At 44.9% G+C, this 15,369-nt stretch overlaps 1 protein-coding gene across 1 annotated transcript; it reads left to right on the top strand.

Annotated features, from left to right (window-relative positions):
- The first annotated feature begins 1,834 nt into the window (after positions 1-1,834).
- Positions 1,835-14,765, top strand: MYMK (myomaker, myoblast fusion factor). Its single transcript, XM_032767480.2, has 5 exons — positions 1,835-2,099; positions 5,190-5,304; positions 9,551-9,699; positions 11,649-11,765; positions 13,929-14,765. Exons 1-5 carry the CDS (start codon positions 1,965-1,967, stop codon positions 14,073-14,075), a joined length of 663 nt encoding a protein of 220 aa, XP_032623371.1. The 5' UTR covers positions 1,835-1,964; the 3' UTR covers positions 14,076-14,765.
- The last annotated feature ends 604 nt before the right edge of the window (positions 14,766-15,369 follow it).

The raw sequence follows: 15,369 nt of genomic DNA, 5'->3' as shown, positions 1-15,369 counted from the left end.
TCTCCAAGGTTCCAAGGAAAAGATATTAAGCTAGGAGGGGAGCCACAGGGCTATAATAAAAAGCCATAATAAACGAGAGAGGCCACTGAGTAGATTAGCAGCACAAGGTTTGCTTGGCTTTTGGTTTCTTTTCATACAGCTTTATTCAACACACCGGGATCCGGGGAAGTTCTTTACCTTCAGAAAAGTTCTACTGCTCCACTATTTAAGACAGATCACCAGCAGTTAAAATGCTATATGGTCCACGGTGCAAGGCTTTAGGGCATTACTAAGAACAGGATGAATTTTAACTGTGTCAGAACACACACGTGACAAGACAAGAACATGTAACGGATTGTTACCTGCTGGAATCCTGTGTGGTTTTCCCATTGAATGACTGGTGCACCTTAACACCCTACCTGAGAAATTATGGAAGGATTACAGCCAATCCTAGGTCTCTGCTTGTTGCAGGAAAATAATGAAGGAGACTTTGCAGCTGGTACATTCTTTTCTAGGTGGTGGATCATCATACCCTCATGGCCACTGTGAAGTCTAGAACTTAAATAGCTTCAGATAAGTAAAAGGACACAAGCTGCAGGTCAGCAACAAAAACTCCCATGTGTATTGTTTTTCCACAGACCGCGTCCATTTAAGGTTCACAGATTTTAAGGTCAGATAAAACCATTACAAACAGCTGGTCTGGTGCCATCTCATAGGGCCAAGTTTGGCCACTCTTTCTTCTGTCAAGCTCTACCTGACTCCAAGAGCAGTCCAATGATTTCAGCTGAAAGCAATTACTACTAAGATTGAGTAAAGTGACCCATACTTTTACAGTAAATGATTTCCATGGAAAAGTACTCAGAATGTTAACACGCAACGGGCTAGAGCAGGAGTGGCATGTAAACCGCACCTCCCAGAGCTGGTCCCAATTTTTTCTTTAAAACTTTTTTTTTTTAATGGAAAAATGGCTTTTTGAGCTAATGGAAATTTTCTCACCAAACTTTTCATTTTTGTCAAAAAAAATTGGTTTGTTTATTTGAAAACCAAAAATAATGTTTTTTTGGTTTTCACTAACTGAAAAATGATGGCAAACCTAAAAAATCCACAAAATGACAATGAACAAGAGTAACCCTGGGGGGCGCTGTGACTCCCTGAAACCCCTCTGAGTCAGAAGTCTTCCCTTGCTTCCTCCTAGCTGCGGGGCGGGGGGGTAATTTACTCTTGGGCTATCCCAGGAGCACATACACAGAGGCTGACACCTCTGCCTGGCCAATGAGTTCAGGAGGTGGAGCTAATCCATCCATTCCCAGCCAAACTGGGAGGTGGTGGAGGAAAGCAAAACTGCAGTCTGCTTACGTCTGGGCTCCTGGATTCAAGGTCCATGCGAGGGGACAACCGAATTCCTATGCCCCCTTACCCCCTTGTGCCAACATGTAATCTGTGTCACTAGCTGGCCCAAATGAGGCCTATTCTCCTTTCCAATACACATATGTACACTCTGCTACTTTCAGTGGGAACTAAAAACTTGACCCATGTATGTTGCTTCTCTCTTGACACCATAACAGCCTGTTTACAAAAATGCTGGGCAAGGGTGAGACGTGTCGAAGGGTGTTTTGCTTGGCGGTACAGGGCATTTGTCCCCGTTGAGCACCAATGCGTTTCAGGAATGTTAAAAAAGAGAGAGAGAGAATGTGAAGACCATTTAAAGGGCAAGCCATCAGCAGCTGTGCCATCGTCCCCTTCAGCTGCTGGCACGTGTCATCTGCTGACATCACCTAGAACGAACCCAGCATCAGGGCATTTAAATTTTAAAGCACACTTGCCACAGCTGTTTTCACAGCGCTCTGTAGTCCCACCTAGAGCTGCTCCATGCTATCCTTCCGAGTCCTCTCTAACCAGCTTTGTTACTGATTTTTTTAAAGGTTTTATTCCTCTGAATAATAATATTCCTCCGAGTTTTCCTGTGATTTTTCACCTATCCCCCAATGGGTTCCTTAGTTGCCAAGCTTCTTCTCCCAACGATCAGCAGCCTGGTCTTCCTCCCGACCATCAGTATTGCAGCCAAGCGAAGATTCCACATGGAAGCCATGGTTTATTTCTTCACTATGTTCTTTGTTGCGGTAAGAATTCCTTCTGTTTGTTTTGTGGGCAATGTGCTATTTTACCCCTTTTCTGCAGAGGCTCCATAGGGATATAAGCATACGAGTGGCTGAAAGATTTAAAAACAAACAAATAAACAAACAGGAATCTTATGAAATACTAATGGGAATCTGATGAAAACACCATACACTGGGAGGGAACATAACGTATTGCGTATCTGAAAAATATCCACTATTGGATGCATTTCCACTGGGTATTGCCCTGAGTATCCTGAATGAGATTCTTCAGTTTATGGTAACCCGGAGCAGTGATCATAGGAAAATATATTTGAATCCTTTCTCATAATTGCACATTTAAGGTGTGGTAGTGTCTGTCAGTTTGTCCATTACAGTTAGTAAGGGGCCATCCTGTCTTTTGGTTTTAAACTGTATTTAAAGTAAGTTGATGTTTTGTAATTTTAGATAAAAGCATGAAGTGGAATTACTGATTTTACAGTAGCTGAATTATGGTGTAAATTAACGCTGGAAAGGGGGGGGGATTTATGGAGCAGCAGAGGAAAGATTGAGGGAGATGCCACAGAGTTATCAAGGAAGATGATTATTAACCTCCCAGTCTGGCAGAACAGTCTTGAAATTGTACCAGCCTAGACTGAAAATCTATTTGCCGTCCCTTCCCATGATAATAATGGGGGTAGGAAAGCTATTTTGTTCACATACGCACACGGAAATAATGAATTCACTTGCTCTAGTCATGTAGTTGAGTAGGACTTTGCACAACTGTTCACTCTGTTATTATATACACAGACTGATTAACTATACAGAATAGAATTCACATCATCAGCATAGTTACCTTTAAGAGACCGTGGGCATGAGCATGGTATGAGAACCTGAACAGAACTGGATTTCTTCCACCATGCCCAATAACTGAACTAATATAATATTTAGCCTTTTTAATCATAGATTTCAAAGCACTTTACAATGGCAAGTAAGAATCATTACGCCCATGTTACAGATGTAGGGAAACACAGGCACAGGAAGGTTAAGTGACATACCCAGCATCATCAAAGTACATCAGTGGCAGAGCTAGGAATAGCACACGTCCCCAGATGCACAGTCCAATGCTCCATCCACAGGATCATGCTCATACCTCACTATAAAGACCAGCCTTGTTAACAGGGGAAAAAAATCCTACTAGCATCTAAAAACCTACCAGACTGGCTAATAAAATTGTACCATGCCACGTAAATACATTCGGCACCATTTTAGGACCTATTACAAGTCCCACTGAAGCCAAAAGAAAACTTGCCAAAGACTTCGATAGGAGGTGGATTGGGAGAATAATCTGAAGATGCAAAATATTAAAATGTAAGAAAAGGGAGACAGCTGCCAGGGCTGTCCGAGTATGTCAGGACGAGCAACGCAGTGTTGCAGCTGCTGCTGCATTGTATAGTCCCACTCGGACTCCCCCACAGGAAATTCTTCAGACCAATGAAAGCATCTGTCCATCTTAAACAAGTGCTTCTACTTCAGCCAGAAATGCTCTCTCCAGCTCTCTCCTCCCTATCTCAAAGCCTAGCATCAAGCAGGGGGAAAAGTTATCTCAATGGCAAAAGCTGCCATAGAAAAGAGAATGGGCTGAAGGACTTGCAGCAATTCTCACCATAAATGATATTGGGATCCCCAGAGAGAAATGCCAGCAAACATGGTTTAAGGTCCATTTGTTGCCAAGTGGGTAAGAGACGAAATCAGGAACTGAGAAGCCTCTTGCAGCTAGCAGAGGGGACCTAATGGAGTCTAGTTGTTAGAGGAAGAAACTAGAGTAGGGCAAATACTTAGGACAAAAGAATTCCCACAAATATGCCTTTGATTTTTCCAGTGAATTTCCTTTGCCTGTGCTTATACTCATTGGGCATGAAAACATTTTGCAAATATTGTAGCGAATGAGTTTACGGGCAGGAACGTCCACTGAATCAGGACTTCAAAGAGAAGCTGCTGAGCTTCAGTTCATCTGCAAATTTGACACCATCAGCTCTGGACTAAACAAAGACTGTGAATGGCTTGCCAATTACAGAACCAGTTTCTCCTCCCTTGGTTTTCACACCTCTACTGCTAGAACAGGGCCTCATCCTCCCTGATTGAACTAACCTCGTTATCTCTAGCTTGCTTGCTAGCATATATATACCTGCCCCTGGAAATTTCCACTACCTGCGTCTGACGAAGTGGGTATTCACCCACGAAAGCTCACGCTCCAAAACGTCTGTTAGTCTATAAGGTGCCACAGGATTCTCTGCTGCTTTCACTGAACCAGTGAGTTTTAAGGGAATGCTGCAGAGGTTGAAACTTGCCCTTATACGGAGAAACAGCACAAAGGCCTAGGATACAGTGTAAATCAGTTGTGGGCTGACCCCTGCCTGCGGAAGAATTTCACCCAGAAAACCCATTTTGAATTTATTCACACCGGAAGCATGATCCCGAGAGTTAGGGAAAGGAAGCTCACCGTGTAATCTGTGTCTCCCTTCAAAACACCTTGGTCAACACTCACAGGTTCCGGCAATGAACTGGTCACAGATCAAGACTTTCAGCAAATGATTTTGCACAATGAATTCATTAGCGAAAAGGATGCTTGTCTATGGGCAACTCGCAAACAGGAATAAAGGCAACATTTCTGGAATCAATTATTGAATTAATCACCCAGCTGTAATCAGGACTCCTGGGTTCTGGTACTGATTGGCCCGCTGACTTACTGTCTGTCTACTTTGTAATCAGAGATGTGACTGCAACACGTGTATACATTTGATCTGGGCTGTTCAAGCCTGCCCAGGACCCTGGCTATGTATCTGAGCAGCTAGCCATCTTCATTACTATTGTTATTCGAGTTAGCTAGTTCAGGTATGTCTACACATACTGTAGCCACACCTCTAGTTGCAGTGTTGGACATACCCTTAGGGTTGATCCAGTACCTACTGAAATCAAAGGGATCCTCCTTTTTCTTCAGTGGGCTTTGAATCAAGACTTTATGGCTTGATAAGGACCAAAGCTACAATGGAAACTAACAAATTTCATGATCATGTTTTCATTTGTAACGTGCCTTTGTATTATCCTCTTTAATAGATTTACCATGCATGTGATGGACCTGGTTTGTCAGTGCTGTGTTTCATGCGATATGATATCCTGGAGTATTTCAGCATCTATGGGACGGCTTTGTCCATTTGGGTATCACTGATGGGTAAGCATGAGTCTATCGGTTCTTAACATGTTGCCGTATTTGTGGGTTGGTGTTTTAGGTACAGGACTTGGTGGTGTCTGTGTCACACTGGTTAGTGTGCTTCAGTCATGAGAGAGATGCTGTCTCCTCTGACACGCAACTATCAGAGCCAACTTGAAATGTTCCCTTACGGAACCCAACCCAAGCTGTGGATTCCTATTATTTGAATTGTGCTAGGGCCTCAGGCCTATCATCACAGGCCAGAGACTCATTGTGCTAGGTGCTGTACAAACTCAGAACAATTAGACAGTACCTTTCCTAAAGAGTGGCTGGAAAAGCTCTGGATCTGGAGACAAGCACTGATTCTTGACAGGTCTGTTTAGGTATTTGTACCACACTCCTCGCCCTGGAAGCCAAGAAGCCCACAGATGGATGTCCACCACCCTTATCAACTCCTAAGCACATCTTTTTATGCCAGGGCTCATTTCTTCAAACTCTGGCAAACATACATAAGCAAATCAAAACTCATTTCTTCTAACAAATAAATCCCCCTGGTTTGTCAGGGCCTGATTTTGGCTGTGAGGAAATATCAGAGTGAGTTGGGAAATGGAAAAAATATCTTGCTACCCTTTTTTATTTAAAATCTGTGGGTTCTGAGCATTTTCATTTTCTCCTCTCCCCATCCATGTTTCCCATTTCTCTGCTTTATTTTTTCCTTTTCCATAAAGGGAAAAGAAAGAGCAAAAAAAAAAAAAAAAGAAGAAAAATGAAGAAAAACAAAAGACAAAATTTTCCCTTTCCGAAACTGTCCACACATTCTTTGAAAAAACTTTTTCACAAGAATTTCTCATTTTGGCAAAAAGGCCAGTTTTTAACAAAAAAAAGTTTCATTTAAAAAATTCCAATCAGCTCTAGAATAGATACTCTCTACCTTGAGTCACATGAAAGACTGACAAATCACTCAACTCTACCAGCCTTCCCAAGGCTCAAGTGAGAGTTTACACAGTCACATTCCCAACATGCCTTGAGACCATTTTATCCCCACCTCTCTGGTCTCTTTTGATGGAAGGATGACTTGGCCAATCCCTGCTTTCCACGGCCCTTCAAGGCCAAGGAATCCAGAGTTTATGCAACATTAACACAGAAGAGGGGGACAGGAGTACTTCACCCCACAACAAGGAACATGATAAACCTTCTGTATGTTAAAATGAGCATGGGAAAAGTTATTCACAAATATAGTTGAGCTCAACTCAACAACAGTTGGAGTATCAAGGGAAGGGTTCAACTGGTTCCTAATCTAGCCATCATGTTTGTACTCTCCTTAGAGATGACTTTAAAAAAATAGGCAAATAAGATTCCAGGGCCATTCTCCACTAGACTATAGCAATTTCAAGGTAAGTGAGATTTAATCTATATATCTTGGCTGGCTGCAGCTAGGTTGAACTTGATTTCTTTATTATTGAATTGTACAAAAAATAAAAAAATCAGAACTAAGAGGTTTAAACTATTGACCAGCAGGGAAACAAATTAAAATGCGGACATTTATCCCTTTAAAAATGTGATCCAAGCACATAGAAGATGTGGTGACTGAAATGCGGGATAACTTTTCACCATATTGCTTGTAAAGATTGAACACACATATGCGTACGTTCAGACCCTTGGGCATGTTTCCTGGAATGCAAATCCAGGACAGCCATAACACAGCTGGATAAGCTGGAAAAGCATGAAGCCCACTGGGATCCATAACTTTTAATCAGTTATTACCTGATTCTGTGCTAAACAAAAGCCTCTAATAATTTACTTGCATTGGCGACTTCAAGGTTCCAAACTTCAAGCAGGTGTCTGTGCAGCTTATGCTGCGTCCGGAGCTAGTTAGCAGGATTCAGATCTTAGGATGGATAGGGCCAGAATAGCCCTACAGGATCCCATGTCGAAGATGGTGTGAAGTCGTTAAGGCGGAGGGCTCAAAGTGAAGAGAATAAGGAGGAAGCTAGAGATCCTACCACGCCTGAACCACTGGCTCAGTTGTCTCAAGTGCCTTGGCCTGTCCTGGAAAACTGAAGATTATGTCGTTCCCCAGGATCTCCTGGGAAAGTGAATTCAACCACCACCCCCTGAAACCTCAGGAGTTTGGTTGGCGTTTGCAAAGTGAACTAGGGGAATTTAGCAACATAAGTGCCATTGGAATTAATGGGAGCGGTGTGGCTAAATTCACCATCATCGTTGGAAATCTTAACCTTTCAAAAGTGTCTAAGTCAGGCAGGGCCAAACTGTGGCTCATGGGCCCCATGCAACTCTTTTACAGTTAAAGTGTGGCTCCTGGAGCTCCCCCTCCACACACCCCCATTCTCTGCCTACCAGGTGCAGGGGAGGGCGGCTCGGGGCTTCTGCCCTGCAGGGAGGAGTGTCTAAGAGCTTTAGCCCTGCAGGTGGCCATTGGGACAGAAGCCACTCCCTGGGGCTGGTTGTGTGTGTCTTGTGTCTCTTGAACTTCTGAAGATTATTGTGTGTGTCTCAGAGGGTCAGTAAATTTGGCCACTCCTGGTCTAATTGGTTTAGAAGCTTCATTTCCATTTTCAAAAGGGACTGAGTCCCTTAAGAGCCTAAATCCCTTTGACTTTCAATGAGATGCAGGTTCTTGAGTGCCTGCGTCACTTATGAAAATGGAACTTAGGTTCCTAAATCTCGGAGACACTTGAAAAGTTTTACACTTTGTCTCTTTCTGCAGAGGTGCCTTGGAAAGTCACACACACGAGACCTCTGAGCCATGTGAGCGCTTGTCTGCACAGCCGTAGGTCTTAAATAATCGTGCAGTTTATATTCCCTACAGATAACACAGCAAGTCCTGTCTCACGCTAGGGTACTAAAGAACTAGAGGGCCCAAGTTCTGCCTAAACTATTAACAAGGTTTCTGCAGTTGGATCTCCTCATAGCACTTTATTGGGAAGAAATGATCGTCGTGGCTAATACTGTTAGTGGGCCTGTGTTTGTACAGCCCCTTGCACAATAAGGTCCTAGCTTATGACTCAGGCCCCTAGGCAGCACAGTAACGCAAATAATTAATAATAATCACAATTATGTCATGCCACCATGTGGGACAATGGGAAATATCCCCTTTGTGCCACTGCCCAGTAAAATACAATGCAGTCTTGTGCCGTTCCAAACCTTAATTGTTTTGACAGCCAAGCAGAAAATGTCAGAGGCCAGCTTCCTACTGCGTCTCTCCGTCTGTAATTGATGACTTGGGGGAAGGAGGTAGCCAGCTACACAGTGCTAACTGATCCGCTCCTGGGCAGTTTGTCAGCTGGGAAAGCTGCCGCGTGAAATATTATAAAGCATTGAGTGGGCCATCAGCCTGGATGAATATTCCTAGCCCTGTTTGTTCTGCGTGCAGAGGGCCAGGTGCTTTAGAACTACCTGGTCTTAGATCGCTCCATTGTACCTACGATGGCAGCGATTCTACCACCTCCCTTGGAAGCCTCTTCCAGAGCTTAACTACCCTTAGAGTTAGAGAGTTTTTCCTACTATCTAACCTAAATGTCCCCTGCTGCAAATTAAGCCCATTACTTCTCATCCTACCTTCAAGGGACACGGAGAACAATCAATCACCATCCTCTTGGACAGCAGTTGGTGTCCTCTGTGTAAGACACGTTTAGGAATCTCAATATGTCCCCATTGTGCCAAAATGTGCACCAAAGCCCTGTCTGCAGCTAGACTCTCACTCTCTGTGCAAAAGCTTTGCAGCGTCTCCGGCAGGTGTTCTGCTAACCTCCCCTTAACCCCTGCTTGCCTGGAGGCAAGTAGCTCTGGTGATCTCAGTGCTCTTCGATGCTATCTTAGGTGTGGCACTGTAGGTGACTCTCTCACCTCTGACTAAAGCTGGCCTCAGTTGAGAAGGAAGAAAGAAAATGAACTGCTAGGTAGAACGTTTTCATGAGACACTAAATTACCCTTTTTTCCCCCTCAGAGAGTCTGGGAGTCAGGAGATCTGGGGTCTACTCGCAACTCTGCCAGAGATTTCCTGCCCATCATTGGACAAGCCACTTTCCCTCTCTATACTTCACTTTCCCCACGCACTGTATAATAATACCAACCTAACAGAGGTGGGGTGGGGTTAGGGTCAAATTCTCAGGGCTTCTGTCAGCCATGTTTAGCCCAAAGTGAACCCTTGGATGGAAGGTGCTGTAGAAACACCAAGTATCTGGAGCAAAATCAAAGCAATGGAAGGTTAGATGCTCTGATCCTCACTTTGGTTTGTGCCTTGCAGCTCTGGCAGAGTTCGATGAGCCTAAAAGGTCAACCTTTGTGATGTTCGGCGTGCTCACTATAGCAGTGAGGATTTACCATGATCGATGGGGATATGGCGTCTACTCGGGACCAATCGGGACGGCCGTCCTTGTGATAACCGTGAAATGGGTAAGCTGGCCACTTTACATGTCACTTCTGGACAGAGAAGCTGCCGAGTTCTATCCACCACATCAGTCCCACGTAAGCCCTGAGGTCTGCTTGTACCCACCTCTCAGGCTACCATCAAAGAACAGATGGGGAATTTCCCAGTAAAGCTTTCAAGCTACAGAGAAGACACTGCAGGGGGAATAATTTTCTTTTCTAACCCAAAGTCTGCTGTGCATTATGACACTGGGGCTGGATTCAGAAGGGAAATGGGGTTAGTCTATGAGAAGAATAAATAGCCTTTCTTGTTCAATGAAAACGGAAAGCGAGCAAATAACAAAAAGCTTTTGTGATAATTGCCGGATTTGATTGGTCTGAGCCACTCTAGTGGATCTCATGTTCTTATGTTTCTAGTCATCGAGAATATATTTATGGAGTTTTTACAATAAGCAGGAGGTAGTGTGGTCTGATAAATTGCCCTGAAATCAATGGAAGATTTGCATAAAAACAGGTGATACAGCAGAGCCATAATTCTGGTTGAACAAACACAGGCCTAAGTCTGTTTTAAGGCTACACAACGTGGTTTCCAACTTCTGGGGGTGACAAGAAAACAGTGGCCTTCCAAAGGGTATATTATGCCACAAAACATAGGTTGCCACAGGTCAGATTTATTAGAGAGCATGTCAGAGTTATGAAAGTGAGTGTGTGTGTGTGTGTAAAGTTGATAGAACATAGATTGTGTAAGCACCAAGCATCATGGGAAATTCAGTGAGCCAAGTCCCAAGTTAATAATGTCACTAACCTTCACCTAAAGCCCTGCAGAGAGCTAATATGCCTTTATTCGTATGTATTGTATTACTACAGAGCCCCTAGAAGCCACAACAAAGATCAGAGTTGCATGGTACTAGGTAGTGTACAATGCAAACACATAGTCTCTGGCCCAAAGACTTACAACTAGACATGCAGCAGCCAGCCACATTTTGCAGATGGGAACTGAAGCACAGAGAGGACTAAGTAACTGGCCCAAGGTCATACAGGGAGTCTGTGACTGAGATGGGAATTGAACCTAGAGCTCCTGAATCCCCATCCATTGCCTTAAGCACAAGACCAGCCTCCTGCCCAACCCATAGAAATCTCATGGCTCACCCATCCCCAGCGTACTGTTCTCCATGCACATTTTAGAGGCCTCACACCCCAAACCTGAAAAACCAACATACCTTTGAGATAAAGATGTCCCTTTACCCAGACTGCTTCATTCCCGAGGGTCCTGTGAAAACTTCAAACCAAACACGTCTCTCTTACTGGTGCCATGTAGGTTATTCTTCATCTTGCTCTTTTCATGGGTCTTTCACTGCCGGGCAGGTGTGTCAGCAGACTTCATATGTCCATGTCCCATCTTCATGCCGGGAAGCTATTCAATGGATTGGCCACCATGAAGATGGGACATGGACATATGGAGTCTGCTGACACACCTGCCTGGCAGTGAAAGACCCATGAAAAGAGAATGATGAAGAATATCCTGGCATTAGAATAATATATGGCATTCCTGTGGGCCGTTGCATACAAGGATGGGAAGCCCACAGTTAAACTGCCTGCTTCTCAGTTATCCTGTTCACTTTCTAAAGCCCAAATTATAGTCAGTGCCTCTGGCAGAAATCTCCAGGGCACTGAGGCCCTCTCAGCTCCAAAGAGCTGACTTTAAAATCCTGTTTTCGATCACAAATGAATACTTGGATTAGTGTTTTAATCAGAGGACATTTTTGTCCACTATCCGGCATAGTCTCTGCTCAAGTGAACCTCTGGTCTGGTTCCAGGCATTAAGAACTTTAGGATCAAAGAGAGTAACCCACCAGCCAGTCACTATCAGAGGTTTTGCTTGGTTTGCTTTTTAATTGCATGGGATCTTTCAGAAGCTGAACGACAAAACTGAACATGGGGTGAAAGGGCTTCACATGCTTTCTGTTCCCTTCCAGCTACAGAAGATGAAAGAGAAGAGAGGCCTCTACCCAGACAAGAGCGTCTACACGCAACAGATAGGCCCAGGCTTCTGCTTTGGGGCGTTAGCACTCATGCTGAGATTCTTCTTTGAGGTACCTGTTTGCACAATAAATTACGGTGATAATGACAGGGTGTGAAGGATATTCCCAGGGTAAGAGGATCTCTGGCTCGAATCCAGCCCAGGCCAGAATTCATCTAAAATGATTGCCTAGTCAGTGGGTCTTAGTCCAGGTGCCAGCGGACACGTGTCCAGTTCACATACAAAAACGCCTGCCAGAGGCTCACCTGAGCAGACACTGTGCTGAATAGTGGTTTTGGCTGTTCTGGCTCCCTGCAATCCCCAAGACTCCCACCAAACCCTGTAGGCACCTAAGTCACTCTGCACCTCAGTGTCAGATGAAAGGTTCCTCGGTGCCCATGTTACTGACTCTGAACGTGCGCGTAGCTGCCTCAGCCTAAGCGTCTGGAGACCTATCTCCCGCCTAAGCCCCAGAGCAACTCATGAACCAGGGGAAGCCGGGTATTCATCTGCCTAAATCATGTGTGGGGCCCAATCCAGTAAACATGTGCAGAGGCCACGTAATGGATTGGGCCCCATATGAAATCCTGCTGAAGGAGGAAGGGGTGGGGCCACTACTCAGCCATTACAGTGCTCACTTGGACCTATATCACCAATGTCCATGAAGGAAAGGGGAGAGGAACGAGATAACACTCTTGACACAGCCTCTACCTGAGCATGTGTTCAGCTGCTGTGTTACTGCCATTTTGTGCATTGGGAGCAAATCGATACGACTTCACAGGGATGCCAGAGGATTATTTCTCAAAGTTTTAAGTAATTGCAATTTCTAGCAGAACGTAAAAGTGTCACTTTAGCACAAATTCCCCTGCCCCCCATCCACAATCTCCTCCTTCCTTGTGCTTGAGCTTCTCCTAAGCAGCGTAATGAAACACTTCATTCAAGAGCAGGGAAATGTGCAAATCTGCCGGTGTTAAATCCACTTTACTTTTCCACCGTTGCCTGTTTAAGGCTGTAAGCCCTTTTTCAACACTGAGGGGAGGCAGAGGTCTCAGGATCTCATTCCTGGGCTGGTGGGCATGGCCAGTATTGCCCAGGTAGCCTGTAACATGGTGAAAGAAGAAGGGACCGGTAGACCGTGTGCACAGAGCATTTCTCAGTGATGCTCCTCGAAGGGCAAGATTTTCCAAAGAGCTCAGTGCTCCCCTTGAGGCACCTGAATAAAGGTCCCATTTTCAGAAGTCCTCTGCATTCATTCTGGCCAAAACAGAAGCCAATCTCTTTTGGAAACTTGGTCTTGTTGTGGAGGCAAACCACACTGGGTCAGGTAGTTGTGAGCCTATTTGGACACAGCTCCTTTGTGGGAGACTACGAGTAGCAAATATGTTCACACCATAAGGGTGAAATTACACCAGAGACCAGCCTCATGAGGGCATATTCCATGTCATATTGGGTCTAAGTTCAGCAGGTGAAGGTTGCTGTACCATCTTAGATGAGAGGTACTGCAATTTCTGGCCGTTAGGATTATTCAAAATGCATTGACACTGAGTTGCTAGATGCTGTCCCATGGTCTCAATCTCAGAGCTTCAAGCCATACTGGTATCTCTGTGACACTGCACACGGCACATCTCCAGAGCTTCCCACACAGGAGGCTCAAGCCGCAACAGCCAGCCAGAGCTCAGCAAAAAGTGACACAAACAGTCCACCTCCCTTTTGTTTTCCCTTTTTGTGAGCATCCATGTGACTGGTCTTTACTAGCATGAGTTGCCCTCAGAGTGCAACCTTTCAGCATGCACATCCAACCATCAGCAAAGAGCTAATGGAAGTTCAGTGGCAGAGAACTCGTTTTAAATCTGGTTTCTGCAGCAGGCATTCACACCAGAAATCTGCTGATGGGTCTGATCCAAAGCCCACTGAAGTCAATGGAAAGACTGTTGTTGACTTCAGTGGATCAGGCCCTATAAGACCATTGCTCATCCAGTCAGGGAACAGAAATAATAGCATGTGATTTATTTGACCAATCGCAACTAAGCAGCACAGCTTGAATTTCAAATAGCAAAGCACTAAGTGAAGGAAAAAAGGCTGAATGGGGTCACAGGGCAGAGAACCATGGGATTAAATCTGTCCCTGTGTGTATATGAAATATAGTAAAATTTCAGAGATGTGAAAATCTTGAACTCATAGAGGACCCAAATCCTCCAGCAGTGGAAACTCTCACTGACGGTCTGTTTGGTTGCAGGAGTGGGATTACACCTACGTGCATAGCTTCTACCATTGTGCTTTGGCCATGTCCTTTGTCCTGTTGCTGCCCAAGGTGAACAAGAAGGCAGGGAATGCAGGAAACCCAGCCAAACTGGATTGCTCCACTCTCTGCTGCTGCGTGTGATAAGATTCTCCCCCTGCCTGGAGACTGGGCATCTGTGTCTCAACAGACACTGTTCATCACCTTGAAGGACCATACAAAAGTTATGCAGCCCTCGCTCTTTATTCCAGTCGGGATCATGACCAGAAACAAGCTGCCAGCTGTGAAGCCTTTTTTCCTATGATGGAAAAGAATTCCACTGCCACCCCCCACACCAAAATGCAGGTTGTTACAAATTTTTAATTTGCTGATGAACAAAACTGGTCCTATTCAACCTGAAAGGCCTTGTCTCTTGGCCATCATTCATACCACAAGCTTCCATGTGTCCATGTAGGCAGCTGATAACTTTCTCCGTAACTGTGTATATATTCCCCAAAGAGAAACTTTTGTCCACCTTAGAGAAGTCCTGGCTGGCAAGTGATCCTGTCTATTGGCTACTGAGTAAATCCAGCAGGTCTTTGCCTCCCCCAGAGAGTTCAGTGGGCCACATATCACTATGGGGCATCACATTTCGTTTGCCTTTGGAAATGAGCATTAATGTTGCACTTTGCACACTTGCAAGTGTGAATTTGCTAAGCCTGAGTGGGTTTTTGCTTTTTGTAACACTGAAATAACAGAGTCTGTATTTTTGCTAGAAATTTACTATTTTATTTACAGCTTCTCTTAACATTATGTTTAACATGTTGATTTTTGTAAGTATGGCCCAACTGAACCTTTAACACTGTGATTTGGGTACAGATATCAGAGCCTTAATGTCATTATTAGACGTTTAGAGAGAGCCATGAACGTACAGGGCACCTTACATAGATTGAGGAGACAGGATCCCTGCCCTTGAGAGCTTACAGCCTAAATAAGGCAAGACAAACACAGGAGAAGACAACTGTGCAGAAGGGGTGAGGGGAAGGTTTGTGAGGAATTGACTGAAGAGGAATGTGAAGGAGGAGAGAGGACGGAGACTGTCCCAGGTGTAAAGAGCAGTGTGACTATTGGCCCAAAGGCCATGGCCCTGAATGACCGAGGAGGCTGGCTGAAAGCTAAGGCTATATACACCTTAGCTGAGGGAGGATCTGAATCCAGTCTGCTGCTCTGCAGATCCTGCGGGGGCACTGGCAGAGCTGGGTGGGGGACATGGGTAGCCTAGCTTGGAACTCTGGTGCACAGAGCCTCCAGGTATTTGTTCTCCCGTCTACTCTCTCAGCTAGTCCCTGGAGCTCTTGCAAATACTGAGCAAACCCCCTATGCTCTGGCTTTGCTCAGACTCACTCCTCACTCAGCCAAACTGCTCGGCAAAGTCAATGGCAGTTTTGCCCAAGCGAGT

The sequence above is a fragment of the Chelonoidis abingdonii genome, chromosome 24, assembly GCF_003597395.2.
Source record: "Chelonoidis abingdonii isolate Lonesome George chromosome 24, CheloAbing_2.0, whole genome shotgun sequence".
Classification (NCBI taxonomy): Eukaryota; Metazoa; Chordata; order Testudines; family Testudinidae; genus Chelonoidis; species Chelonoidis abingdonii.
Note: the sequence above shows the minus strand (reverse complement) of the source record. Positions and strands in the feature narration are given on the sequence as shown.

Bases quoted from the DNA above. Each gene is read 5' to 3' on its own strand.
- MYMK (XM_032767480.2), top strand. From the start codon at position 1,965: ATGGGTTCCTTAGTTGCCAAGCTTCTTCTCCCAACGATCAGCAGCCTG. The intron at 2,100-5,189 runs GTAAGAATTCCT...CCTCTTTAATAG, and splicing joins TCACTATGTTCTTTGTTGCG to ATTTACCATGCATGTGATGG. The intron at 9,700-11,648 runs GTAAGCTGGCCA...GTTCCCTTCCAG, and splicing joins TTGTGATAACCGTGAAATGG to CTACAGAAGATGAAAGAGAA.